This window comes from Athene cunicularia, assembly GCF_003259725.1.
Source record: "Athene cunicularia isolate RWA chromosome 4 unlocalized genomic scaffold, athCun1 chr4_part3, whole genome shotgun sequence".
Lineage (NCBI taxonomy): Eukaryota > Metazoa > Chordata > Aves > Strigiformes > Strigidae > Athene > Athene cunicularia.
In genome coordinates, this window is record NW_020799100.1 from 9,468,095 (window position 1) to 9,494,265 (window position 26,171).

The 26,171-nt window shown below is 38.0% G+C and overlaps 1 protein-coding gene across 2 annotated transcripts in view; it reads right to left on the minus strand.

Annotated features, from left to right (window-relative positions):
* Positions 1 to 1,732: 1,732 nt before the first annotated feature.
* Positions 1,733 to 26,171, minus strand: part of ATP7A (ATPase copper transporting alpha) — a 27,917-nt gene continuing 3,478 nt past the window's right edge. For both annotated transcript variants that reach the window (XM_026848493.1, XM_026848495.1), the window contains exons 2-23: positions 21,316 to 21,452; positions 18,046 to 18,535; positions 16,605 to 17,339; positions 14,813 to 15,019; positions 13,627 to 13,790; positions 12,910 to 13,071; positions 12,223 to 12,299; positions 11,835 to 12,060; positions 11,179 to 11,412; positions 10,789 to 10,880; positions 10,263 to 10,390; positions 9,939 to 10,093; positions 9,504 to 9,638; positions 8,442 to 8,636; positions 8,039 to 8,221; positions 7,519 to 7,732; positions 6,711 to 6,857; positions 6,120 to 6,262; positions 5,573 to 5,776; positions 4,851 to 4,968; positions 4,262 to 4,364; positions 1,733 to 2,416 (exon numbers count right to left, since the gene is read on the minus strand). In XM_026848493.1, coding sequence (XP_026704294.1) covers positions 2,140 to 2,416; positions 4,262 to 4,364; positions 4,851 to 4,968; positions 5,573 to 5,776; positions 6,120 to 6,262; positions 6,711 to 6,857; positions 7,519 to 7,732; positions 8,039 to 8,221; positions 8,442 to 8,636; positions 9,504 to 9,638; positions 9,939 to 10,093; positions 10,263 to 10,390; positions 10,789 to 10,880; positions 11,179 to 11,412; positions 11,835 to 12,060; positions 12,223 to 12,299; positions 12,910 to 13,071; positions 13,627 to 13,790; positions 14,813 to 15,019; positions 16,605 to 17,339; positions 18,046 to 18,535; positions 21,316 to 21,423 — 4,497 coding nt within the window. In that variant the 5' untranslated portion in view covers positions 21,424 to 21,452 and the 3' untranslated portion in view covers positions 1,733 to 2,139. The remainder of the gene's footprint in view (positions 2,417 to 4,261; positions 4,365 to 4,850; positions 4,969 to 5,572; positions 5,777 to 6,119; positions 6,263 to 6,710; positions 6,858 to 7,518; positions 7,733 to 8,038; positions 8,222 to 8,441; positions 8,637 to 9,503; positions 9,639 to 9,938; positions 10,094 to 10,262; positions 10,391 to 10,788; positions 10,881 to 11,178; positions 11,413 to 11,834; positions 12,061 to 12,222; positions 12,300 to 12,909; positions 13,072 to 13,626; positions 13,791 to 14,812; positions 15,020 to 16,604; positions 17,340 to 18,045; positions 18,536 to 21,315; positions 21,453 to 26,171) is intronic.

Below are 26,171 nucleotides of genomic sequence, written 5' to 3' on the forward strand. Positions count from 1 at the left end.
GGAATAATCTCCCCAGCGAAGTGGTGGATTCCCCAACATGGGACACTTTTAAGATTCATCTGGACAGGGTGCTGGGCTGTCTTGCCTAGACCATGCTTTTGTCAAGAAAGGCTGGACCAGGTGATCCTTGAGGTCCCTTCTAACCTGGTATTCCATGATTCTTTCACCTACAGAATCTTGCCAAGAACAACAGCGAGAATGAGTGTGGATAAACAAGAAAACTGAACTCTTTGGAAACCGTTTGCATGGTTGCGAGGCACTAAAAAACCATCACAATACAATCAGTTTTTAGGTAACAATCTGCTTTGTAAGAAACAGCTTTGTTGCTGAAAACCGGGAACATCTTACAGAAAGGCTTTGCAGTAACATATCTCATAATTTCTTAACACTAATATATATATATATATATATAGCTATAATCTAATTTAAAAAAATTCGATATTCATATAAAGATATTAAGAACCTAAATCCTGCAACAGAAATATTTTGTTTCTTACACTAGCGGCACCAACAAATGATGTTTTTCTCCCCACTGCAATATAACAAGTATACCGATTTACTAACAACATATTCCATAGCATAACTCTTGTTTTTATACACTGATATTTTCCTGGTAGTTCTCAGATAAAATGCAAAATCTATTTACTTATGAGTTTTTACATACACAATCTATGCACTGACATCAGACTTCAAGTTAAAAACTAGAATATTAGAGAGATCTCTACCATACTCCAAACTGACTATTCCTCCTCTACAACCACAAATTTGAATTACATGTTTACACCATGGACTGTATTCCATAATGTAATTCAACATTAGCAAACCCAGTAATTGCTTTCGATAGCTGTCTCAGCAGAGGATTTAAAGAACAAGGTTTATTAAGTAGCAAACAGGTAGCTACCTACTGGGTGATGAACACCCTTATTTCTCATTGAGAATATTTTTAATATTAATGATTTAATGATCAAAACCTGCATTTTCGTATTTCAGTTCAGTAACAAATGAAGACTATCTTAATTCACAAAGCCTGGATCTGAGCATCCCAAGCAAAGGAGGTTTGGATCCATCTATGGAGTGGACTCTAGACCATTCCTGGTACGCAGACACTTACCTTTACAAGCAACTGATGTTATGCAGTATCTGACACATAACAACGTCTTTGATAGCGTTAGGTATCTGCAAAGACTGAACTGTAAAGATTTTAAAGTCTGCATGACACCAGTTATTCTGGTTCATTTAAGGAGTGCTAGTAGATATTGGAAGTGAGCACTAACTACATTGCTGCCTTCTTAAAAGCTAAACCTTTTGGCTACCACCACATCCCATTCGTATCATGTTCAGATGTCACAGAAATTTTTGGCTTAGGAGAGGCTGGGAATGAGCAAACTTTCCAACCCATTCAACCTTCACGCAGACAGTCTTAGTAGCAGGAGTGTACTGGGGCATGGATGTATAGTCTCAAATGGGTATGAGATTAGAAATCAAACCCAAAACAACTCAGTTATCTCTGCCTTGCAGGAATACAGATCACAAATGGTGAGATGATTTGAAGCTAGGAGTGTGAAGAGCTGGAACCAGATGTTTGTAAAAAGAAAAGACATTGGAGAGGAACTGTTTCCAGTAGAAGGCAGGCTATGAAACAAGGGGAGTCCTGAAGTTTTGAAGTAAGGCACACCTATCTGCAAACACAGAACCTTCAGTATTTTGCAGATGCAGTAATCTATAATTTTTTAACATAGTACTAAACTTGACTATGCATAAAGAAGCCTGTTATAAGGCTGGAAAATAAGTTTCTGGTTCCTTAGTTTCCTTAATTGTATTTTGCCAAAAAAATGCTATACTGCAAGCTTTATGGAATGATAACATGACCCTATTTGCAAGCATTAGCAGCCTCTGCACCATTTTTTTGGTAAGTCTAGTTTTAAAAAACAAAAAAAGATCCTGCAAAAAATTAAATGTCACTGCAAGAACTAGCCTTCTACATTAAAGAAGAAATACATCTGCAAAGTCCCCCAGAAACAATCAGTACATGCACGGACTTCTAGACAGCTCCTTTGGTTGTTTTTTCATTTTGCTTCAGGGTTTGTTGTTGGTTTTTTTTTTTTTCTTAGCAGAGGTGGGAGGGAAGGGTCAAGGCTTTCATAATGCTGTGTCATCATCTTCTCCAAAATCTCCCACCAAAAGTGAATGCTTATCTGGTTCATTAAGGACAATGCTGTTCACTGAACGCTTGTCTGAAAAGAGAGAATTTATAGAGGCTCTACTGTAATTGATGATTCGATCCATTAAGCTCAGTTTAGGAGATCCTCTCCCAGTCTCATCAATTCCAATATGGACACTGATTTCTGATGGGCTCTTATGTCTCATTTGGCCACGGGCCCGGAACTCAAGTTTCTCAGAACTTGGTTTCTGGTACCTAAGGAAGGGAAAAACAAAAAAATGATAATACATGACAATACATCTCAGGTTAAAGTAAAGTACACTAAAATATGGAAAGAAACTAGCCTATGTGCTATGATGATGCACAAGCCAGAGACATTTATAATTTGATCAATTATATGAGTGATGAAAGTTTCACATTTTGCAAGGCTACTATACAACCAGAAGCTATTTCAGTGCTTCTTGGCCAGGATGCAGAAGAATGGGTAAAGCTGACACACATCACTCAGTATTTAAGTTCTTCGTTGGTGCTGAGCATCTGCAAAACATATTGGCAAAATGTATCTAGTGAGAGTGGGCAAATGTGGCTATCATTTACCAACTCTTCTACTCTCCTTCACAGAATCATTCAGGTTGGAAAAGACCCTTGGGATCACTGAGTCCAACCATCAGCCCTACTCTACCATATTCCCCCAACATCTCTAAACGACCCTTAAACACATCCACGGATGGTGACTCCACCACCTCCCTGGACAGCCTATTCCACTGTCTGACCACTCTTTCTGGGAAAATTTTTTTCCTAATGTCCAGTCTGAACTTCCCCTGTTGCAGTTTAAAGCCATTCCCTCTTGTTCTATGACTAATTTTCTGTGAGAAGAGACCAGCACCAACCTCTCAAAAATGTCTTTTCAGGTAGTTGTAGAGTGATGAGGTCTGCCCTCAGCCTTCTCTTCCTCAAACTAAACAGTCCCAGCTCCTTCCTTCACCAGCTGTGTTGCCCTCCTCTGCGCTTGCTCCAGCACCTCAGTATGTCTCTCTTATTGAGGTGCCGAAAACTGGACACAACACTCAACGTGTGGCCTCACCAGTGCAAAGTACAGGGGGACTATCACCTCCCTCCTTCTGCTGGTCACGCTGTTTCTGACACAAGCTGGGATGCCGTTGGCTTTCTTGGCCACCTGGGCACACTGCTGGCGCATGTTCAGTTACTTGTCAATTAGAACCCCCAGATCCTTCTCTTCCACACAGCTCCAGCCACACCTCCCCCAGCCTGTAGCCACGCATGGGGTTGTTGTGGCCCAAGTGCAGGACCTGGCACTTGGTGTTGCTGAAGCTCATCCCATTAACACTGTCCTACTGACCCAATCTATCTAAATCTCTCTGTAGAGCCTCCCCATCCTCATGCAGATCGACACTCCTGCTTAACTTGGTGTCATCTGCAAACTTAGCGATGACACACTCTATGTCCTTATCAAGATCATCAATAAAGATGCTGAACAGAAATAGTCCCAACGCTGAGCCCTGAGGAACATGACTTGTGACCGGCTGCTAGCTGGATTTAACTTCATCGACCACCACTCTCTGGGACCGTCCATCCCACCAGTGACTGATCCAGCAGACTCCTTCTGAAACCTCATGTGTTAACTAAATAGCAAAAGATACCATTCCCAGCCCAATGCTACACTACTCCTAACTGCAGAGTAAGGAAAAATAATGCAGCGACAAATGCAGCAGCTTGGTTTACTTACTGCAACAATCCCCAGTGTCAGTGCGGGGTTTACAGCTGCACTGTCTTAAAAGCCTGTGTGTCCTGACAAGATTTCTCACAAATATACAAAGGAATTTTCCATTCTGAACATACTTCTGATTTGTACATTTTTTCTCTTCACATGACATTTAAATATTACTGTCTGAAGTGCTTTGGACCAACTGACTGCTCAAGCAAGAACGAAACCAACCGCTGCTAAACAGAGATCTGCCTGCTGCCTGAACTGTTCTTCAAAAAGCTGTGATATCTGTCATAGTCCCACACTTATTTTCTGCAACTCAAAGGCCTGAGCTTCAAATCCAAATTAGAAACCACAGAATTGTTCACACTCACATCTTTAACAGCAAAGAAGAAAGCACAACAGAAACAGAGGAGGCAGCCATTGCTGCAGATCCCATCCAGGGCTGCAAAACCAAACCAATGGGCAGGAAGACACCTAGAAAAATAAGATAGCAGTAAGTTCAGAGCAAGAACACAGCATTATTCATGTATTAACACATACAATGCCATGTAGATTGTCTAATTTTAGTAGTATTTCAGTATGTTAATAAATAGGATTTTAGTTTAGTGTTAAATGACAAATATTTAATATATAAATATTTGTGGTTTATTGTCTGCTAGAACCTACAGGTAAATACAGCTGGATATGCAGCCTGAAATTCAGAGGTCTTGCCTGCCCTGCAGTAAACTGCTTATTCATAGGATCAGGCTCATTCAATAAACCTGAACATACCTATAATAGCCATAATGAGGGAGGAGGACAGCTCACAAATATACCACTACAACGTCCTCAGGCAGGGAACTCAGCAGTTATTGACAGTCAGAAATAAAGAAAATGGATACTATTCCACACAACATTACATCACCGCAATCTTCTACTCACTAAGCACAATATTATTCCTGAAGGGAAACATTCACGTACCAGCAGCTATGGGAACTCCAATGAGATTATAAATTAGAGCAAAGACAAAGTTGATACGGATCCTTTTCACAGTTTTCCTCGATAAATCTATACTTGCTACCACATCCATCAAGTCATCCTGCAAGTTAATATGTTTACTGGAGAACTCAAAAAGAGAAAAAAGAGCATACACGTAGTGTCACATACTCCCATTTTAAAGCTAACCACCATAAACTGGATGTAACAGACTATGTAGTAACTATTCTGTAGGCTGCTCTAGTTCGTCTGCATAGAGCCCATACAATCAGCGCCACTCTTATTCCAGATGTCATGATAATCCCAATAATGTATACAGCACCACACAGTACAGTTCTGGACACTGACCACAGTTTCTGTCAAGGTGTTGTTGATATGTAGGAAGAAGTGACAATAACCTTGGAAGTACTGTGGTATGTTACTGAAATATAATTTATGTTTGCCAAAGGTCAGGTCACTTTTTCCTCCTTTGCTCACTCTCAAACTTCAATTACCCCCAAATTTGTAGTACCCAGAAAATGGGGAAGTTTCCTTCATAGGATAATTACCACCACACTAAACAAACATGATTAAGATGACCTCTTCTCTGCTCCAGTTCTCCTGGCTTATGAAGGTTGCACATCTCAGCAGTGGTCTGAATCATTCAAGACACCCCGAGCCTTCTAACCCCTCTTATCTTATTTTAATTAAGCACTCTTATTTCTTACCCTAATTAGAACCACATCAGCTGCCTCAATGGCTACATCAGTACCCGTGCCAATAGCAATTCCCACGTTGGCCATAGCAAGAGCTGGGGAGTCATTGATACCATCTCCAACCATGGCCACCCGTTTTCCTTCATCTTGTAACTGTTTCACTTTGGCTACTTTGTGGGAGGGAAGAACCTCTGCGAACACTTTGGTGATGCCAACCTGAAGAGAGAGAAAGTAGAAGACTGTCTTGCAGCTTTTCTACTAGCTAGCAAAGCTTCTAACTTTAATAATGTGACCAGGAAGGCTGAAACCCATGTTATCACTCATGAGCTAAAGACCAAACCCATCTGATATGAAAATAGCTCTGAGTTCAAAGTTGATGCTGCTTCCATTGAAAAAGGCTTCTTTCATTCCCCTCCTTATTCTGAATTTGTTTACATTACCAATTTTCACAACAGACCAGTTCTGTGCCAGCCACAAGCAATACAATACACAATACAACATGCTTCCTTTAAGTGGGCTGTAGCAAGCTTCAAACCCAAACACACATGTAACAGCTTACCTGAGAGGCAATAGATCTTGCAGTTTTGCTGTTGTCACCAGTCATTAGGACAACTTCTAATCCCATACTCTTTAAAGTGCAGACTGCCAGCTCAGCTTCTGGTTTCACAGTATCAGCGATAGCTATCAAGCCACAAAGCATTCCTAAAAGAACAAAAGGAAAGAATGAGTTTGTAATAAACATCTTTATTGTTTTATGAAAAAAATGTATTTTTTTCCTCCCAATGAGACTAATTGCAGAAACAGTAATATCGACAGTAAAAAGCAGAATGAGAGCAGGTATCAAGGCAGCAAAGTTTATGACAATATAGAGCACAGACTGACCAACCACCAAAACCCTCCTTTTTTCACCTTTCTTCCCCTTTGCTCTCTTTGAAGTCTTTGCATTATGTCCAAATCTCCTGTCAATTAGGAAAGGCAGGAAGACGTCTTTCTCAATGAAAGTGTTATAAAACTAGCTAATGATCTCTTTTCATCCTATCGTTCTATTTCAGGTATAACTCATGTGACATGAATGTTTATTACTTTCTATTTAAATAGTGACAAATCAACCTCTGAATAATAAAAAAAAAAAAGACAGCACTGAACTTACCATCAATCGCTGCTAGAACTGCTGTGCGGCCTCTCCGCTCATGTTCCATCATGGCTTTATCAACCTCATTTTTAACAAGGAGGCCATTTCTATTCATCCATTCCCGGTTCCCAATGAGAACAGAGTATTTTTGAGAATTCATAGTAGCTGAAGGAAGAAAATAACATCCTACCATCGTATGGATAACCAGGAAGCTTCCCTCCAGCTAATTCTACACAGGTTCTCCCAGTATGTGCTGAAATATCATTACAGAGAATCCAAACAGAAAGATTTTTTTTCTTTCTCAATACTTTCTATCCTGCCAATCTTTTCATGCATTCTTGACAAAGAGAGAAATGAACATATTTCTTCAATAACAGGTAGTTACCATGTCAGTGGACCAAGAATCACAGGTCAAAGGACAGTAAAGGACCAAGTCCCTTTTCTCAGTGCTTCTAATTTATATGTAACAACTCAATATAGTTGAAAGATCTAACAATGAACTGTTCTTGACTGAAACCACTCAGCTGTGCAAATACACGTTTTGGCTAGCAAATAGTAACTTGGGATGAAGCAAAGTAAAAACAGAGAGGTGAAAGACAATTCCTACATGATTTTCCAGCCCCACATTCAACATGCAACTTCAGGCTGTATTTAATCACAATGTCCTGAGTGATGTGTGAAAATAAACTAATTGCCAACCATTTTACGTGTGCCTTTACGCAAGTCCAGTTCTCCAGGGCAGAAAAAAGTGGCCTCACTCTTAAGGATCCTAAAGACCCAAAAGTAAAAATAACTTATTTTATTCTACAAGCCAGAGTTAGCTTACTTGGTCGTTCAGCATCAATAATCAGAGCGGGCTGCACTGATTCGTCCGTATTTTCCTCAATTTTCACCAGTGTCACATTTTTAATATTGTTTTCTTCAACCATTTTATTTTTCCTGTAGAGTAATGCTTCAATATTGGTGACTTTACAACTAATGCCACAGCCTGGAACTACCTGAAAATCTGTACATGTCCCAAGGGTTTCTGAGTCCAGTTCCTAAAGAAAAAGGATGCAAACTGAGAAAATGTTTACGTGTATGAAAGCATGCTGCATTTACAAACCCCAGAAAATAAAGTGCAGTTAAACCAACTCTTAACGGAGCAGAGAAATATTCAATCAATCATCAAAAAGTTTGAGTATCCAGTGCATCTAATATGGTATTAAGTGATTTATGTGACTCCACAATTTTCAGCTTTCCCAACTGAATAATACATCAATTACTTTCTAAGTGACACATATTAAGTACTGGAAGAGAGGTTCTTTCGTAACACAAACTACTCTTTTCCTGTATAAATAACTTACCTTTTTGCAGTATTTTGTTATTGCAACTCCAAGAGGATGTTCGCTATTACTCTCTGCAGTCCCCACTATCGCCAGCATTTTATTATGTGGTAGCTCATTACTCTCCACTAGAAATTTCACTTGCATCACTTCTGGAGTCCCATGAGTAATAGTACCTGTTTTGTCAAATACAACCACTTTTACCTGCAGCAAAACAGGAAGACTTCATTCAATAAACAAAGCTTTAATGTATAGCTTCCTCAGAAAACCACCCAATTTAACCAAACTTACTAACACGTGCTGATCATCCATCCCTTACTAACATGTACTGATGTACCCGTAATGATCTGCTCAGGCAGCAGTTGGCAAAATGCCACCAATACCAGCCTTTACAGTTCCTGTAACAATAACCCACATTCCCTACCTTATGGGCCATCTCTAATGGCTCTCCTCCTTTGATCAGTATGCCGTTCTGAGCTCCTACTCCAGTACCAACCATCACAGCTGTTGGGGTGGCTAATCCCAGAGAACAGGGGCATGCAATACACAACACTGTGATAGAGGCTTGGAAAGCAAAGCGGATTATCACTTCGGCTGCAGAAATGCTCTTATTGTAACCCTAGTGACAGAAGTTTATTTTAGTAATAGAAGAAATTGAACAACAGAAACAATGCATTCAACTACACATTGCTTGCGATGTTAAAAAAAAATCTGCAAATATGTAAACTAAAGTATTAATATTAAAAAGTAAAGCACAGGCAAATTATGCAAAACCTAAGGTTAACGACTAAATTAATGACTAATCAACTAATGACTTAAGTTCTGTTCTATACTGCATATACCCACAATCTGTTTTATTTACAGGACATTTTCCTAAATAAGGTACCACATGCTATAACTCATTTACACTGTAATGTAATAGAAGACACTCTATTAACAATATATACACAATAACAAAGAAAGAGGATATGAAGATTGCTTTCCTGAAAAGTAATAAATGCTAATCAGAAATAGTAATGAACCAAGAAACCTGTGATCTAAACAACTCTATGGTACAAATTAAGATCCCAATCCTCCTCTGGCATCTGTAATGAAAATGATCTCCACTGATTTCAAAGATGAATTTACACAAAGTTATGCTAACAAAACTAGATGAAGAACTGCAACTTGTGATGCAAGGGACTTCTATTGCCCACAGAGAAGGAATGGAAATTGGGAAATTTTGATGTATTTTTGTTGAGTATTTACTTTTTAAAAATTATCTTTTTTTTTTTTTTTAATACTATCTTTCAGGAGTTGATCACTTACTGCAGATTTTCTTTAAGTATAAATGTAGGAGCGATACAGTGCAATAACAGTAATATAGTATCTATAGTCAGCAACTGACTGCAAGGTTAACTCAGAAAGGGAACCACTGCAGTCTAATAGACTTGTAGGCTATCTATTTTTTAAATATTTCAGAAGATGTTTAAGGACACTTACTTACCAGAAAGTATTTTTCTACTATTTCAAAATCCACAAATCCAATTATAATCCAGGCAAAAAGGGTAACCACAGAGACAGCCACAATAGAAGGAACAAAGTAGCCACTAAGTTTGTCTGCAAATTGCTGGATAGGAGCCTAGGAAGGAGAAACACATGTCAGATCCAGCAACATTATGCTTACTCTCTTCTGTGCCTTCAGAGATAAAATCACAGCTTCTGTTTGCAGCCCATTCAGCATACCACACTTTATAATTACATGTTTACTTAATCAGATGATGAAATTTGGAGCAGTAGACCATATCAAAGTCCTTATTCAGCAAGACACTTCATTATGCAACTTCAAATCTGAACAGTTTTATGCACTCTTCAAATGATTGGTATGCTGATGCCTAAATGATAAGACAAACCTCAAATACTTGATTTGATAATACTCTACCTTTGAGGTCTGGGCCTCCTCCACAAGTTTAACAATCTGGGAAAGAGTTGTATCAGCTCCGACATGGGTTGCTGAAATCAGTAGTGATCCATTCTGATTAATAGAACCTGCAATAACTGTATTGCCAGGTTTTTTAGTCACAGGCATCGCTTCACCTAAGGAAAGGTCAACAACAGATACTAAGCTATATTTTTCAGCAATATTGTAATAGCTACCAACTCAATTAGAAGAGGGAGGAGAGTGTCAGCTTCAACTTCCCTTCTTCAGATTCCTTTAAAGGAAAAGAAAAACATTTTTACACTTGCAAAAAAAGCAAATGCTTACCTGTGATAAGAGATTCATCTACCATAGAGTGTCCTTCAATAACACGACCATCCACTGGGAATTTGCCTCCTGGGATCACTTTGACAATGTCACCGCGTTGAACCAGTTCGACATCAACTTGCTCTTCACTAGAGTGATGTATAGTGTTTTTTTTAAAAAAAGAGATTGTTAACTGGAGTTACTCAGGCAAAAGGAATTGTCACTATACACAAAGCATAATCCCATTTGTTGACATTACTAATGTATGCAAAAATTGTCAGAAAGGCCATTCTAAAGAGTGCTATTATTTTATCATAGTTTTATTAACATTACAGTTGAGAAAATCATCTTATTTTCTTATCACAGCAAAAATTAGCAAGATTCCAATAAATCAAAGCAGTCTTAATTTTTTTTCATTTTAACATCTATAACTGGCAAATCTGTAGTTATTGGCTTCATAGTTCTACAGAATGGTAACATTTGTCTGTGAATTAAGCATATTAACAACAAAAAAAGAACAGAAAAAGCAATTGACAAAGCAAGATACCTTAAAAGAACGTTATCAGGGCCCAAGGTAACAATAGTAGCTTCAGTAGCTTGTAATGAAATAAGTCGTGCCAGTGCTTCTGATGTTTTACCCTAGAATAATAATTTTCATATTTTTCTGACTATGCTATTGAAAAAAATTGCCGGGTAAATGACAACTGCATATGTTGCAATTTACCCTATTAAGAAAATACTTTCTGCAAACAGACTTACATTAAGTCATTTCATATTTTTACTAGTTCAGTTACTGAAGATGATTTTAAAACAAAGAAGGTTAAAAGAACCTAACAAAGCTTTTTCATGGAATTTTTTTTTTAAAGGTACACAATATTCTGAAATGATTCTTAGTGTCTTCCAGCTTGTAGATATCATGGGCTTTTATTTTCCTTACCTTTGCAACATGCTCTAGCCACCGGCCCAATGAGATGAACACAAACAACATAGGAGGTGTGTCAAAGAAAGTTACAGGGTTTACTTTTGCTTTCTCAGCCATTGCAACTAGAAGAATAACAAACGAGTAGACGAATGCAATGGAGGTTGCCAAAACAATGAGCACGTCCATATTTGCAGTTTTGTGCTTCAGTGCTTTGTATGCCTGTATATAGAAGTGCCAGCCTCCAAACATCTGTAACAAGAGCATCAGTTGCATCTTATACACACAGTTGTAACACACAGCACCAGCATTTCCGTAAGAGAGGGAGTCACTAATTTTATTTCTGTTATTTGCCTTCTCCACCTCCTTCTGAACAAAATCCCAGCTCTAGCCAAGGGCTATGATCTCTGCCACAGTACTCTCAGATCTTCTCACCTCATGCAGAGGTGGTGCTTCAGAGGCTGCCCACCTGCAGAGCACCTCTGCACTGACCCGCCTGCCCACAACCATCCCTAGCACCACTTATTTTGGCAACAGCAGAAGCACATAGCAACCTCCTCAAAAACATTTTGAATGGGCATAATTACAGTCACTTTCCAAATTTAATTTCTTCACCACCTTCCATTTTGAGTGTTTAAGCTCAAAAAATTAGGAGTTGTCATATTCCCACTTACCTGTACAGGGACACACAGTAAAAATGACAGAAAATTCATAACAGACAATCCTGGTAGGAGCTGGTATTCCAGGACCATAGAGGAGTGAAGGGCCTCCATTTCCTCACTGCTCATGTTGTGATGTGTGTGAGCATCTGAAAGTTGACTGTCCATAACCATCATGTAAATCATCAGCCCCATGACAGGAATACAGAAAACGAGACTCACAACAAAAGACCTTTTCCACCTCAGATTTTAAAAAGGGAAAAAAAAGAAAAAAAATTTTTTTGCAGTCAAGTGCTTTGTAAGATTTTAGCTAGCAAGTCTGCACACTCACAAAAAAAAATAAATTTAAACTGTTGATTTAAAAAGATGTTTCTAGGATCTAAGCATGTTCAGGAATACTTACTGCCTTATTTCCTGTTTGTGATCGAGATGACTAGCAGATCTATCTTTTTTGACTAATGAAGTAGTGAAACCTAAATCCTAAGGAAAAAAGCATAATAATAAAAAAAGACAAGTCAGTTTTAAAAGACACTTTTTTCTTCTATAAAGTTATTGTCCAGTTATTGATAGTGCCAGCCTTACATTTGATTTACTTTATAAACATTTCTGATATGATTGTTACTATTTTTGGTTACCCTGCAAACAGGGAAAAGCAATCTGATGTAGAAAACAACCTTTCTAGAAGATTAAAACACTGTTCTAAAACATGGCTTTCCAAACTGGTTATTCCTGAAGAAGGTAACTAGAGAAATTGAGGGAGAAAACCAAGCAACTTATTTTACCTCTCCCCTGCCACAGTACTCAGGGATGTGCTTTATTTTTCCACAAACCTACAGCTGGTATCAACTCTCTACCATAACCTGGCTTTCCTAGTATTTCTGTTTAAAAACTTAGGCAAAGCCATAACAGAGAATTGCTTTTGAGCCAGAACACCAATATTATCTGCAGAAAACTGCACTAAGAAGGCAGCAGACGGAAGAAGAGAGACAGGTCCTTTTCCTTTAATAATCTTCCCTTCTGTTTCTAGGGTATGTAACTCTTCAAAGGACAATGGGTCTTTTAAGAGACATGATGCCTTCATGAAACTTACCTTTATCACTTGTATAACATCTCGAGGACCTATAATCTCAGGATCATATTTAATGTGTGCTTTGTTGGTTGCAAGAGCTACTGAGCAGTACAAAACACCATTAGTCTTCATAAGGGTGGATTCTATTTTGTGTACACAAGAAGCACATGTCATTCCTCGCACCTGTAAAACAGAAGTTCCTTCCTGTTATCAAAATCACAAGTTATTCGGTGAATTCATCTTAAAAAGTAGGAAAAGAAAAATATGCTTATGATTATCCTGAATTACTTACTGCATATTTCTGGGGTTTGAAGTGATGAGATGGAGCTCTCTAGTCAAGGATGAGAGCACAATAGAAGAAGCAGACCATAGAGACAAGGTTATTAAGCTCTGCTGGCTCTTCAAGCTCAGAGCTGGGGTACACTGAACTAGACTCAGCTACACATTTTTAAAAAAAAAAAAAAAAAAAAAAAAATTCCTGCAATAGGCAGAGTAATCAAAAAAACCACAGGAATACTTCTCCAACTTGCTGTGCAGTAGTAGGTAGTAGTGAGCCAGCACAGGTTTCAGGACAAAACATAGCCTGTGATACATACCTGATGTACCCTTATACTTAATTTTTTTGTAAATTAAGCTCTATTATATGATCAACACTTTAGGAAGTGGATGCTTACACAAGCATATCCAATAGATAGAAGTAATAAAGATGGGGGTGTTTGACTTTAATTACTAGCTTACAACAAGTTCCAGAATTCCATCTCCTTCACCACAGTTTTCCATCACGGTAGCTCCAAATCCCAGCTCCCGTATGAGCTCTGCAATAGCTGAAGGGTGTATGACAGCAGGATTATACCTCACTTCTGCCTTTCCTGCCATTAGGGCAACAAGTATTGAATGTATTCCTAGAAAACAAAACGTGTGAATGGCAGATCATGTTTAAGAAAAACACTGCATTTACAGTAACATGATTGCAGTAACATGGCACAATAGCCATCAATTTCAATTTAATCAATTGAAATTGAGAAAGATACTATATTGCAGGTATATATAAAGAAAAACATCACATTTTTGGAAGATACACCAACAATGCAACAAACACACCTAAGTGTAGGTGTGACAGATGGAAGTATTACTCCACGAGTTGCATGTTTTTAACAGTCTAATTACAAACATTCAATCTATGATACATTAAAAGGTGATCTATTTTTACTTAAAAGAAGTTCTTCTAAAATACAGTTCTGCATATTTCCCCATCCGCATTTACCATTTCTAAAAGCTTTTTCTTCAAGAGAGAACACGTATGAGAAAGGGTAGATCTAACAATGTGCAATCCTACTGTACCCTAAGTGAAAAGGATTTAAGTTCATCCATTTTCTAGGTTAACTTGGAACACATCTGTCTTCATTACAATAATTAAACACAGTTTACATTAATGGCTCTTCATTACATCACAGTCATGCAACTATTTGTTCCTGCAAATATAATCATCACAGTGACAGAAGACAGACATAGTTGTCCTGACTCACAGAGCTAAAATTAACTTTGTCTCTGTAATCCGTATTAATACTGTCCCTCTCTAATAACTCCCTACCTAATACAGGCACACATGCACCTGCCTTAAAGTTGCAGATTTGGGTATGTCCCTCCTGTAGAAAAGATTTGTTTTAGTTTTAAAAGGATCTGTATTTGATCCCTACATTCTCTCTGGAGTGCTCCAACTCCTGCTTTTGTGAAGGCAGTCTCTAGCCAGCATGCCCATAAAGCAGGAAGAACACTGTTTTCATCCTATGTTCTCACCCACCAAATACACCAGCAATGGTATTTGTCTTGACATTCCACCCATTAAAAACGCTGTACAAAAGCTAGATGGATTTTCTGAAAGAAATGCTTAGAAATTTAACAATTACACTGACATGTATCTTACCATCTTCTCTTCTCAAATTTCTCTCAATGTTGGCTACACATGAAGCACATGTCATTCCTGTGACTTGGACATAGCACTTTGATATAGTCTTTGTCTCTTGTCTAGCAAGGTGGGTTGGCGACACTTTGGAGGCAGGTTCGTTTTTTTGAGATTCCAGCTGCACTTCAGGTGAAGGCTGAGCTATTGCCACAGGTAGTTCTGCCTTTGCTGAAAAGGAGATTGCAATTCGTGACACTATGAATAGCCATTGCAATGAAGTATGAGCTGGTACTACACCAGCCATAAATACATGTGGTAAATTTAGACAAAAAAATGGCAATTGTATATGCCTTGTCTATCAAATTCATCCATCTGTTTGTCAATTAAGAGTAAGCAAAAGAAAACAAGACAAAGGGTTAGGCCACCAATTAACTTACTGTTTTTCCTCATTATATTTGTCTGTTCTATTGCACATTCTTTGTCCTCTTCTGTATGTTGTAAGCTAAACCTCAGCACTGCAACATTAGTTGCTCTCAAACTACAGCTTCTTACAGCAATTCAGGAGCTATGTTTAAGCAGAAGCAGTATAAAAGGAATTAAATGGGAGCACTTGACCATTTCAGTTATTGCCACAGAATAGCTCACATACTGTATTTCTTGATTACTGAATCAAGAAATAGAGCTTCCCTGCCCCCTCAGGAAATCTTTCTTCCTATTAATATTCACCTGTATTCTCACCATAAGTCTTCTGCATTCTACTATCTAGCCATCTGCTCCTACTGTGCAATTACTTTTAGCATACCAGTCATCAAAGCAAGCATCTGCGCTGGTTTTGACTGTGACAGGGTTTTTTCTTCGTAGTAGTTCATATGGTGCTATCTTTTGGATCTATAACCAAAGAGTGTTGGGAACACACCGGTGTTGTAGTTACTGCTGAGCAGTGCTCACACAGTCAGCTTTTCTGATGCTCACCCCGCCAGCGAGGAGGCTGGGGGTGCACAAGGAGTTGGGAGGGGGCAGAGCTGGTACAGCTGACCCCAACTGCCCAAAGGGACATCCCAGACCATATGGCATCATGAAGCTCAACAGAAGCTGGGGAAGGAGGAGGAAAGGGGGCTGTTTGGAGTGATGGTGTCTAGTCTTCCCAAGTAACTGTTACGCTTGGTGAAACCCTGCTTTCCTGCAAATGGCCTGCTGATGGGAAGTAATGAATTAATTCCTTCCTTTGCTTGCACGTGCGACTTCTGCTTTACCTATTAAACTATATTTATCTCAAGCCACAAGCTTTCATTCTTTTACCCTTCTTTTCTCCATCCCACCGTGGGGGTGAGTGGCTGGGTGGTGCTGAGCTGACTACCAGGGTTATCTCAACAGCATCATTTTAATTACCTCAGTGATGTCCACACTTTTCAGATTCTTGTCGCTCCTGAGCCTGGTTAAACATCCCTTCACTAGTTACACCACAGGAGCCAAGTCTTTGATAATTAGCAATTAAAGAAACTTCAGCGCAGCAATCCATAACATTCTTCATAGCTAGTGAAGCTCAAATTCCATGCTATGAATATTATACAGTAGCAAACTGGAGCACCATTCAAACATCAGTATTTATCTGACATGTTTATGTTTTCAGGCATCTCAACCATTTTTAATTAATCTGATGTATTAAAGAAAGTGCACATTAATTATCTAACTGACAGCGAAGATATAAAGCTTCTCTTGGCAAGTACAACTGCTAAATTTCATCTTGAGTGGTACCAAATACTAAATAGAACTGCACAATCCATTTAAAATTAAAAGTTTAATATGTCATTACCTGATAAAGATGCATCAAATCCCATATCCTCTATTGAGGATCGCAAGTCTTCTGGGCATGTTTGCAGAGGGTCATACTCTATAGTCCCGTTACGATTTGAAAGAGACACACGAATAGATTTTACACCTGCCTTTTGGGATATGACTCCCTCAATGGACTGCACGCAAGAGTTGCAAGTCATTCCCTCAATATTTATCACAACAAATTGAGTAAGTGGCTGGCTAGCATCCTTCAGAGCTGTATGAGCAGACTTCAGTGGAGATGCCAGCATGGGGAAAAGTGCTACATTTTCATATTCATCAGGAAGGCTGACTTTAAATCTCTCTGGAGACACGGCCTCTATGGCTTTTCTCAGGACGTCTATGCTAATTAAGTTTGGCTTATAGTTTATAATAGCAGTTTTCTTTTCTAATGAAACTACTATACTTGTTACAGATGGGAGTGCTGATACGGTACTCTGAATATTGAGGACACATGAACTGCAGTGCATGCCATCAATTCTGAAGACAATTGTCTTTGTATCATTCACATTTGAGTTTTCCTTCAGAGCCGTCTCAGAGCCTTTGGTCTGTGTATTCTTCAACCTTTCCAGGTCCACAGTGCTGAGCTTGAGGGGTCTAGGCTGCTTTTTGACAGATGCTGTGAAACCTGCAACTTCAATTTGATGTTTTATTTCTTCTGCTGCAATTAGATGAGGGTGGTAGACAACAACAGCTTCCTGATTGTCCAGGGATACTGAAAATTAATAAAAGTGTGCATTACTACCCTAAGCATAATAAGCATGTTGCCCTAAGAGCAACAGATTTGTCAAAGCTTTCCAAGAATACTTTCGATGCTCGGAAATGTTAATCACAATGGAAAGAAGATTTAATTGGTTCGGTAAATATCAAACAATGTAATTCTTCAATCATTTTTTGTCTAGTACTACAACAGTTTTCAACTACTCAGTATTTTGCTATTGCCCCAAGCCTTTCACAAATGACATTACTATTTCTTACTAAATTTATGCTTTTATCAGGGATCTGTGGTAATACAGATAATTTTGTCTTGTTTTTTAGATACAAACACATATATGTCAGTATTAATTTTTAATTGAACAGAAAATAAAAACTCATGTTAATTACAATACAAAAAAAAGGCATATGGTATTAGAGATTTCTGTAGCTGGTAATAAAATTATGGAACACAACTACTCCAGGCTCCCTAACAAAATACAAAGCAGCCACTGAATACTGCCACAAATGTAACAGCAGCAGCCTCACCACAATTTGGGCCCCTTTCTTCACTTCTAGTCCAAATTAAACACATAACTAAATACCTGGGACCACAAAGAGTAGCTGTCACGCTAAGCTATCTAATTTAAACCCAACATATCTCCACAATGCCATCAGAGAATAGCACGGTTAACTTCAATTTATATAAAAATGCACTAAGGTTTTACCTTTAATCCGCTGAATTCCTTGCAATTTTCCAATCTTCCCCTCAATGGTGCTGGTGCAGGAATGACAGGTCATCCCCTCTACTTTCAGGCGCAGCACAATACTACTTGCTTGAGACCAGCTGGAATCTTCACAAGTTCCAGGCGTTACCTCTGGTGCAGAGATATTTAAATCTACTCCTGGGACCATTTGGATAATCTGCTTGCCATTTATAATGGAAGAAATGAAGGTCACCACTGCAGTTTTCTGATCGGAGGACATTTTAACATCAATGATACCTTTGTTCTTTAGTAGTGTACTAGAAATTTGTTTAGATGTTAGAGCTGACTGAGTAGGAATTGTAAGAAAAATAGTGTCAGGTAAAACAGGTTGTGGGTTTGAATCAGGCAATGTAGCATCAAATCCCATGTCATATATTGCTTCCTGCAGTGTTGCTGGAGTCTGCAGTTTTGAGTCATAAATGATGGCTGCATTCTTATCCTCTAGAGATACCTTGCAAGGGAAAAAAAAACCCAATAATTTAGCTGCAATACTAAGAGATGAGAACTAATACCCTGCATGAAACTAGAAATAGCTTTTACTTGCATATATTAGTAATACTTGTCCAGTACAACTTTATCCATCACAACTCACCTTGAAGAGTAAAGTCATACCAATAGCCACTATAAAGTAACTTCCTCATCTGTGCAACATCTTGGCTAGAAAGAACAAATTTTACCTTCCTCCCCATTTCAGAATCTTTTACAAGTCTGTCTGGCCACTTTTACTTAAGACATCAGACAGCGTCAATGTGTTTAATAAAATCTGCAGAGCCAAAGTCTCTTGAATTATCATGACTAACCCAATTAAAGCCCCAAAAGCAAAAGAGCCCAAAAGCAAAACAGAAAAAAATCCTAATCACATGTACAATTCTGCAGTTAGTAGTAATTACCCTTAGGCTACAAGGATGGAAGAAAACACTCTTGGAAAAAAACCTCACAGATTTAAGTAGCAGTGAAAGGAGTCCAATATTTCTAGGCATCTTACACACAGGCTGTTAACTTGCTGTGAGCAGTAAAGTGCATCAGACTTCACAGAACAAAATTCAGTTTTGAAATTTGATATGACAAACATTAAAGCTGGTTTTTTCCCTCTCTGTATATTTTGGTGATCCAGAACTGTCCTGATTTGGTACTAACCTTTCACATCAGATGGTACAAATATCCTCAATTTAATTTTCTCCCAACTGATGATGTATTAAACACAATTACTGCAGTTTCTGAAAGGGAAAGTCGATGCCTGCCAGAGGCCCAACACATTATCATTCAATTCTATCTTTCCTCTGGGCAAACGTACAACCTAAAGACCACAGTCATGATTAAATTTGACCAGTTAAATCATTTTAAGAACCACCTTTCTTCATTGTTGTCCCAATTACAGGCTTTAGCAGCATTAGCAACATGGGCATTTATTGGTTTCATTGTAGTTGGAGGCAAAATAACCTAAATGCAGCACTATTTGTCTGTATCATCCATCTAAAATTCATCCTCCTTGCTCCTCTAATTCATATTCCCTAAACAAAATCCTGTTTTACTATTCTTGGGGATTTTTCTGAAACAAATGATCTGGCTAAATTGAAGTTCTGATGCTGTAACGAGGATAATTACTATCAAGTAAGTTGAAGTATGACTCTCTGCTCCTTCTCCTATATCAAATCATCTATATATTCTCAGAAATTAGCAGAAACAATAAAATGCAAGGTTGATGAGATCAAATTTTTTGCTAGAATAAGGGAGAAAGGGAAGATTCTGAAGTCAGATTATCTGGGGGTATTATTTCACAGGCTGCTTTTAGCCTTCATTTAACTTCATGCTTGAAGATGCCTAGTAATTTATCTGACCATACCATGCCACAGATGTTAAGAGCAGTATCCCTATTTCTAAAATAGTCTGTTCAGTGATCCAAGGTTCTGGTGTCAGAGCACAGCCTCATATCACATAAAAAATACATTAAAGTTGAAGGAAGATGAAAAATCTTGAGTCTTGTAAATGTTACTGCTGTTCTCCAAAAATTTCCATGTGTGTACATGAACGCCTACTTCAGGCAAAAGGAAACTGTACTAAACAGTGCATCATTTGACTTTGTACAGAATGGTGCCCACAAGCCCTTCAACATCAGCTAGAGGTAGCAATCACATGCCCCCCAAATTACAACAGTGTACCCTATTCTGGGAAGGAAGGTGTTCATCTAAGACATATCCACTAAAATAGAAACTATCTTTTGATGAAGCCAGGAAGATACTCTTTTCTTTAAGAGTAAAATCAACCATTGTAGAATTTTACAGCATGATTTCAGAACCTAGATACTAAGTAATTAAACTGCAACTTTCTGTTGCTGCTATTGTTAGAACTGTTCTTTCCAGCACAAATTAGTTTATAAAACTAATAGGAATCTCCCAGCTTTTACATTGTTTCCATTATTAAAACAACTGTAAATTGATGTCTTGTGTAAGAATAATCAGCTGACTCTGGAATACTCTACAGTCTTTTGCCCATGATAGAAAAACACTAACAAAATATTGTTATCTCCTCTGAGCTAAGAAAAAAAAATAAAAATCAAGTCATATCAAGGAAGACTGATTAAGGGCAAACAACGTAGCTCTGTTAACAGTTCAAAACTACAGTTTTTTTCTGCTCTCATTCCCTCATGGATAGTATGTAGGAAAGGAAACTTCTAGTGACTGAAAGAGCTAGCAAGACTATCCTTTGTCACCTGGATTTCACAAATCACCACAAAACTGCTTTACTTTTCATAGTGGGTCAACTACCACATGATTAACTGGACACCTCAAGGCTACAAATGCTTCTGAACCTCTGCAAGTGGCCTCTGTGTACTACCAGTTTGAAAGAAATGCCCGCAGGCTTATTCAGCGTAAGGGACAAGGACATCTTGTTTTTTTCACCAGTGTAAGTTCTAGGGCTTTTGCTTTATCTTATTTAAAAATTTTCTGTTCTTGCCTGTTTTTGACTTTTTTTTTACATTACTTCCCTGAATTAACTGTAAAGCAGAAAATAACTTAGGAGTAACAGATAATGACTTAGCTCCCATTGCAGTAGAGTAAGCACTTGTTTTTCTCTTATACCAGAAATACACTAATGCACTTCCAGCATCAGCTTACCATGAAACATGCTGAGTATACTCTTTCCACATATTTTCCTCCCTTGGTGCACATTTCGTCATGGTTTCTCATCTAAGAGCAAAGCTTTGTAAGAAACAGCAATAGCATTACTTACATTAATGTTATGGATACCATTCATCTTCCCAATATGCTGTTCAATGGTTTGGACACAGGAATTGCAGGTCATCCCTTCCACACCGATGACTATGGATTTTGCCTCCATTGTGAAGTTCTACTTAAGTCTTCTCATTGCTGTTGGCCAAAAACATTTAAGATATTTGTTCTTAAATAATTTCACAAAGATTGAAATCAAAACAGGGATTTAACAGATGATGTACTCGGCCACATGTAACTGCAGTAGATGTCAAAATCTGAGCAAAGGTGAACAAGAAGAACTTTAGGTATTTAATCCTATGAATTTTCAAAAAGGCAAAGTGTTCAGACATGTATTATTCGATTTGTGTTACAATAGAGATCATTTAATCACATGCAGCAAGCTGTGATTCACCGGTGTGTGAGACGAAACTACAGAGAGAAGCAAGTGAGAGACACCACCTCTTGGGATGCTAGAACCATAGAGGGCAGGATGTAAGCTACAGCAGCACCAGTGATGATCATTCTTTTTCCACATTTGTATCTCATACATTATTCTATGCTCACAAAACCAAGTGATACTGAAATTAGACCTAGGAAGCAAATTGAGTTTTTTCCACATCTCATTCACAAAGGTCTAATTTTTACTCCTCTGAAGATTATAATTATTTTTGCTCATAAAAACAAGCCCAGGAAAAAAATGACTGAACCTAAATGAAATTAATTTGTAGAAATAATGGCTAATGCAAAGGACTTTTTATCCAAGGCATGAACTGTTAAGTAATGGAGTGGAAAAAAGGGCAAAAGAAGTAATTTACAAATTTTTTTAACCTTTTGAAAATTTGTATTATTTTTTCCACTGACAGAGAGGTTAGTGACCAGGAAAATGATGACAGGTCAACTAGTTACTGTTTGGCTTCAGTGGAAGTAACAGCAAATTTTGATGATTAACTGAACAGCTAAAATTAAGCATGTGCTTAACTTATTTTTTTACCCTAGGGACTTATCTTGGAAAACTAAATTACATTAACAATGTTTAATAAAATTAGTTTTCTTGCTCCTTGATGACATTTCAGAACTGTTCCCTGATACAGAAGGTCTGAAGGTTTCTGGTTTTGCTTGGAGACATGCTACAAATTGTGTAAGAATACAAGGATGTTTTATCATAGAAACAGGTTTACCTCACTGATGCACATAACTAAATACTGAAGCTTAATCAATAAGAAGTAGAATATAAACCTCTGAATTAGTGAAGTTTCCAACAAATACATATTTTTCCTTTAACTGTGTTTTGTGTGAAGAGCCAGGAACACACTGCAAATTTCTGTCAGCCACTAACCTGTGGGAGAATTTATAATTTCTAGGTAAAAAAAAAGTTTGACTACGTAAACAACATGAAAGATAGTCTAAGAAGTTGATCTAAAAGATTTCTTTTCCCCAGTGCCTCTCCTAAAATCCTCAAATGACCAGCTAATTCATCTAAACTGTGGCATGAACCTTCATATTCTGATAGGCACCGAGTTTTGCTCGAGCTATGCAACAAATGACTAGACAAACCAGTGCTCATTAATGATAAGCATGGCATAAAGGAAACCTCACAGCTGTAAGGACTTTGAACACCCGTATGCAACAACATAGAAACCGTTTTCACTGACATGTGTGGAGATCTTGAGCAGCACTCCCACGGATCTTTAAACCTGATCAGAACCTTGAGCAATCTGCAACATCTGACTTTCCCGAAAGGCATCAAGTATTTACTCTGAATGTATCCTAAAGCGCTAATGCTTCATCCTTCCATTCCAATCATGGATAAAGTTTGGGAGTGTAAGGGCTGCAAGCATAGATCAAGACTGTCAGCGGCTGTGAGATCAGAAACAAAAGCTCCATCCTGCTCTCATCCCGTGTCTGGATGCAGCTGTAGGTGCATGCAGGACACACAGCAGCACGATGCAGTCTCAGTGCCAGGAGATAGAGGAAAGAGCTCCCACAAAGTGGGGCCTCAGGCAGCGAGAGCTCTGATTATTGCTAAGGCTGGTCGAGTAAATAGCATTAACACTTGCACTGGCTGTACTAATTGGGTGCTGCTGGCTCCAGAAGATGAAGATAGAACTGTGACAGTAAGTTACTATTACTAAAGAAGGTATCATATTATGTATGCTACAGTCAGTAGAAAACAGTAACAATAACTCATCAATAACTGCTGAGAACAGAAATAAGACAACCCTACCTGAAGAGTTATTACATAACTCACTTCTCACCTATTCTTACAAGATCCAAAATTATTAGAAACACACACACACACAAGTATTTGTATGTAAACATTCACACATTACAGAAATACAGGACTGTCACCTGACACACAAGAGAATTATGCATCAGCAGAAGAGTATATTTTAAGCAAACTTCATATGGCAGGTCCTTTCTCAGGCTCATCTGCACACTCAGAGGTATAAGATATTTTTAAAAACACTAAAAAGCCACCCAAGAAAATACACGCTTTTATGTCATCATATTGAAATGTGATCCTTATTGATTACCTCAGTTCTTCCATAAGGAATGCCCAGTCCATATAGAGCAAACAAAGAAATAATTGTACCTCCACAATCAGGGAACAGTGAATATCCCACACGGGTGAAGTACAAATAAAGTTTCAAAGAATACTTCACTCACAGTCTGTCTGTTTTGGGAGCACAATCAGACATACACAACTAACTAAAATGAGACACAGTAATCTTATTACAGAGTCAATCTGTCCTCTCATAAGGTTTGCATAAACTGAATTTAAAAGCATTTCAGATACATGGTTAACTTTTCCAGTTGCCCTGCCCTGACAACTGCGCTATTACTGTATTAAAAAAAAAAAAACCACAAAACACTCAACAACAAAAAACAAAATAAGGAAATACTTTGGCTGTGAGCTGCTACCTAAAATATTCAAAGGTTTGCAAGATGTTGCCTTGGATGAGAGTTGGGGTGCATCTGTACCAGTCTCTAAAAGTCTGCTGAGCTCCTGACTATCTTGCCTCTTTGTTTTAGGAGACTCAAGCTACAGTACAATAATATTCAAACTAGGATACAGTGTTAAAGTCTCTTTTGTAAGTCATATGTCAAACAAACAGCAGCCATGTATGTAATACAGTGAGAACTAGTACTATTAAAGTGATTACAGTAGCCATCAGCACTGCTACCAAATGGCCACCAAAGCATTAAAAAAAATGAACTGCTTATATATGTAAAAATAGCATGTTTTAAACATCTACTATAATAATAGTTTGTAATGGACGAAGTATTTTCTCCATTTTCTCAGTCTGTTTCCTTGCCCTTCTGCTGTTCATTTCACATATAATCACTTCCACCATTTTTTACTCAGCCTCATGTTTTCCTACTTAAAAGGTAGCATGTGGAAAGAAAAGCAGGAATTAGAAGAGTCATTCTGCCTCAGCAGCCTAATTAACTAAACAAAATTTGAAAAGTGACTTCAAATAGGGTAGATGATATTTACAGAAGTGGAAGAAAATACTCTTGATTGTAGTAACTCTGGACCACTTATAAAGCGTGTTAGAATCCTATTATGTCAATAGAAAGTCCTGTTTATTTTTCAAGTGTATGCTTCATACAGACAATCCTTCCTTTGAAATAAAACACATCATCTGCTATTTGTGTTTGGAGGTAAATAATAAGTTAAAAGCAATTAATCTTCAATCATTCTACTGCCCCAGTAAGGTATTTTTGTTGGGTTGGTGAGTTTTTTTCAAAGACTGCTTTCCTATAACCAACTGATTGGGGCCTCATGGCGTTTGGCATTGTATAAACTCAGTACAGAAAATCCTTTCCTGGAAGAGATTCTAATTCAAACATGCAAAAAGCATAAAGGCATAAAAGAAAATTATTATTTTTTTTTTTACCCCTCAGGGCCGCGGAGTAATGACTGAATCCAGAAGTTCCATCATAGAATTTATCTGTTGGATCACACTGTCTCTTGTTTTTGTTCTCCGACTTTTAATTAAGAAACACTACTGGATCTAAGTGATATGTGCATTATTAACAGGTCTCTGTTGGTGGGGAAGATGACAAGAATTTTGACTTGCTTTGCTGCAAGCTGATAACAGTTTTCATACCATGTTTAAAAACAGGCTGTTCTCTAAAAAAATGAGATGTGTACAAATCTAAAGGTAGAAATGAGCCCTTTGTAAAAGCAATACTGTCTCTTCACATCAGTTACATTATACTAACACTGAATTGAGAAACAGCACATTCACAATCTCAGTTTTCTGTTCAGCCTTACTGAGATTTCTGAAGACCAAATTGTCTGGATTTCCAGTGCTCCCGATGCTTTAAAGAGATCTTGTTCTTAGAAGTAAGTATAGGGTTAATACCTAGCTGTAAGTGTACACACATCCTTTTTCCTCCCCCTACAAAATGACCAGGACAAGGAGTTAAATTTAAAAGCTAATACATGCTTACATCTGAGACAGTATTCTACCACGTTATATTCTATTTAATTTCTAATGCTCTGCCTCGCTTATGAGTGCTTCCTGATAGAAATACTTTGGCTGAAACTTAAAAGAAGTATTTTTGTCATAATTTCCTCCTTCTGACAACATTAAATTAAGAAAAATGGCTAAGCAGACTGAAAAATAATTGTCTTACCAATAAATTATGACTAGATGCACACAAGAGATGTACAAATATTAACAGTTTAATCCTAGTTCTCCTTATAGGTGTTAATATTTTACCAAAGTTCACATGAAAGTGGATGCAGAAGTCAAAAGATCTACATGAGGGTATGTAGCAATCTGTGTATACTACAGTGAGTGCTTGAACTTTTAACACGCCATTTCCTCACTCTTGCCATCATCCATCACTGTATGTTTTCTC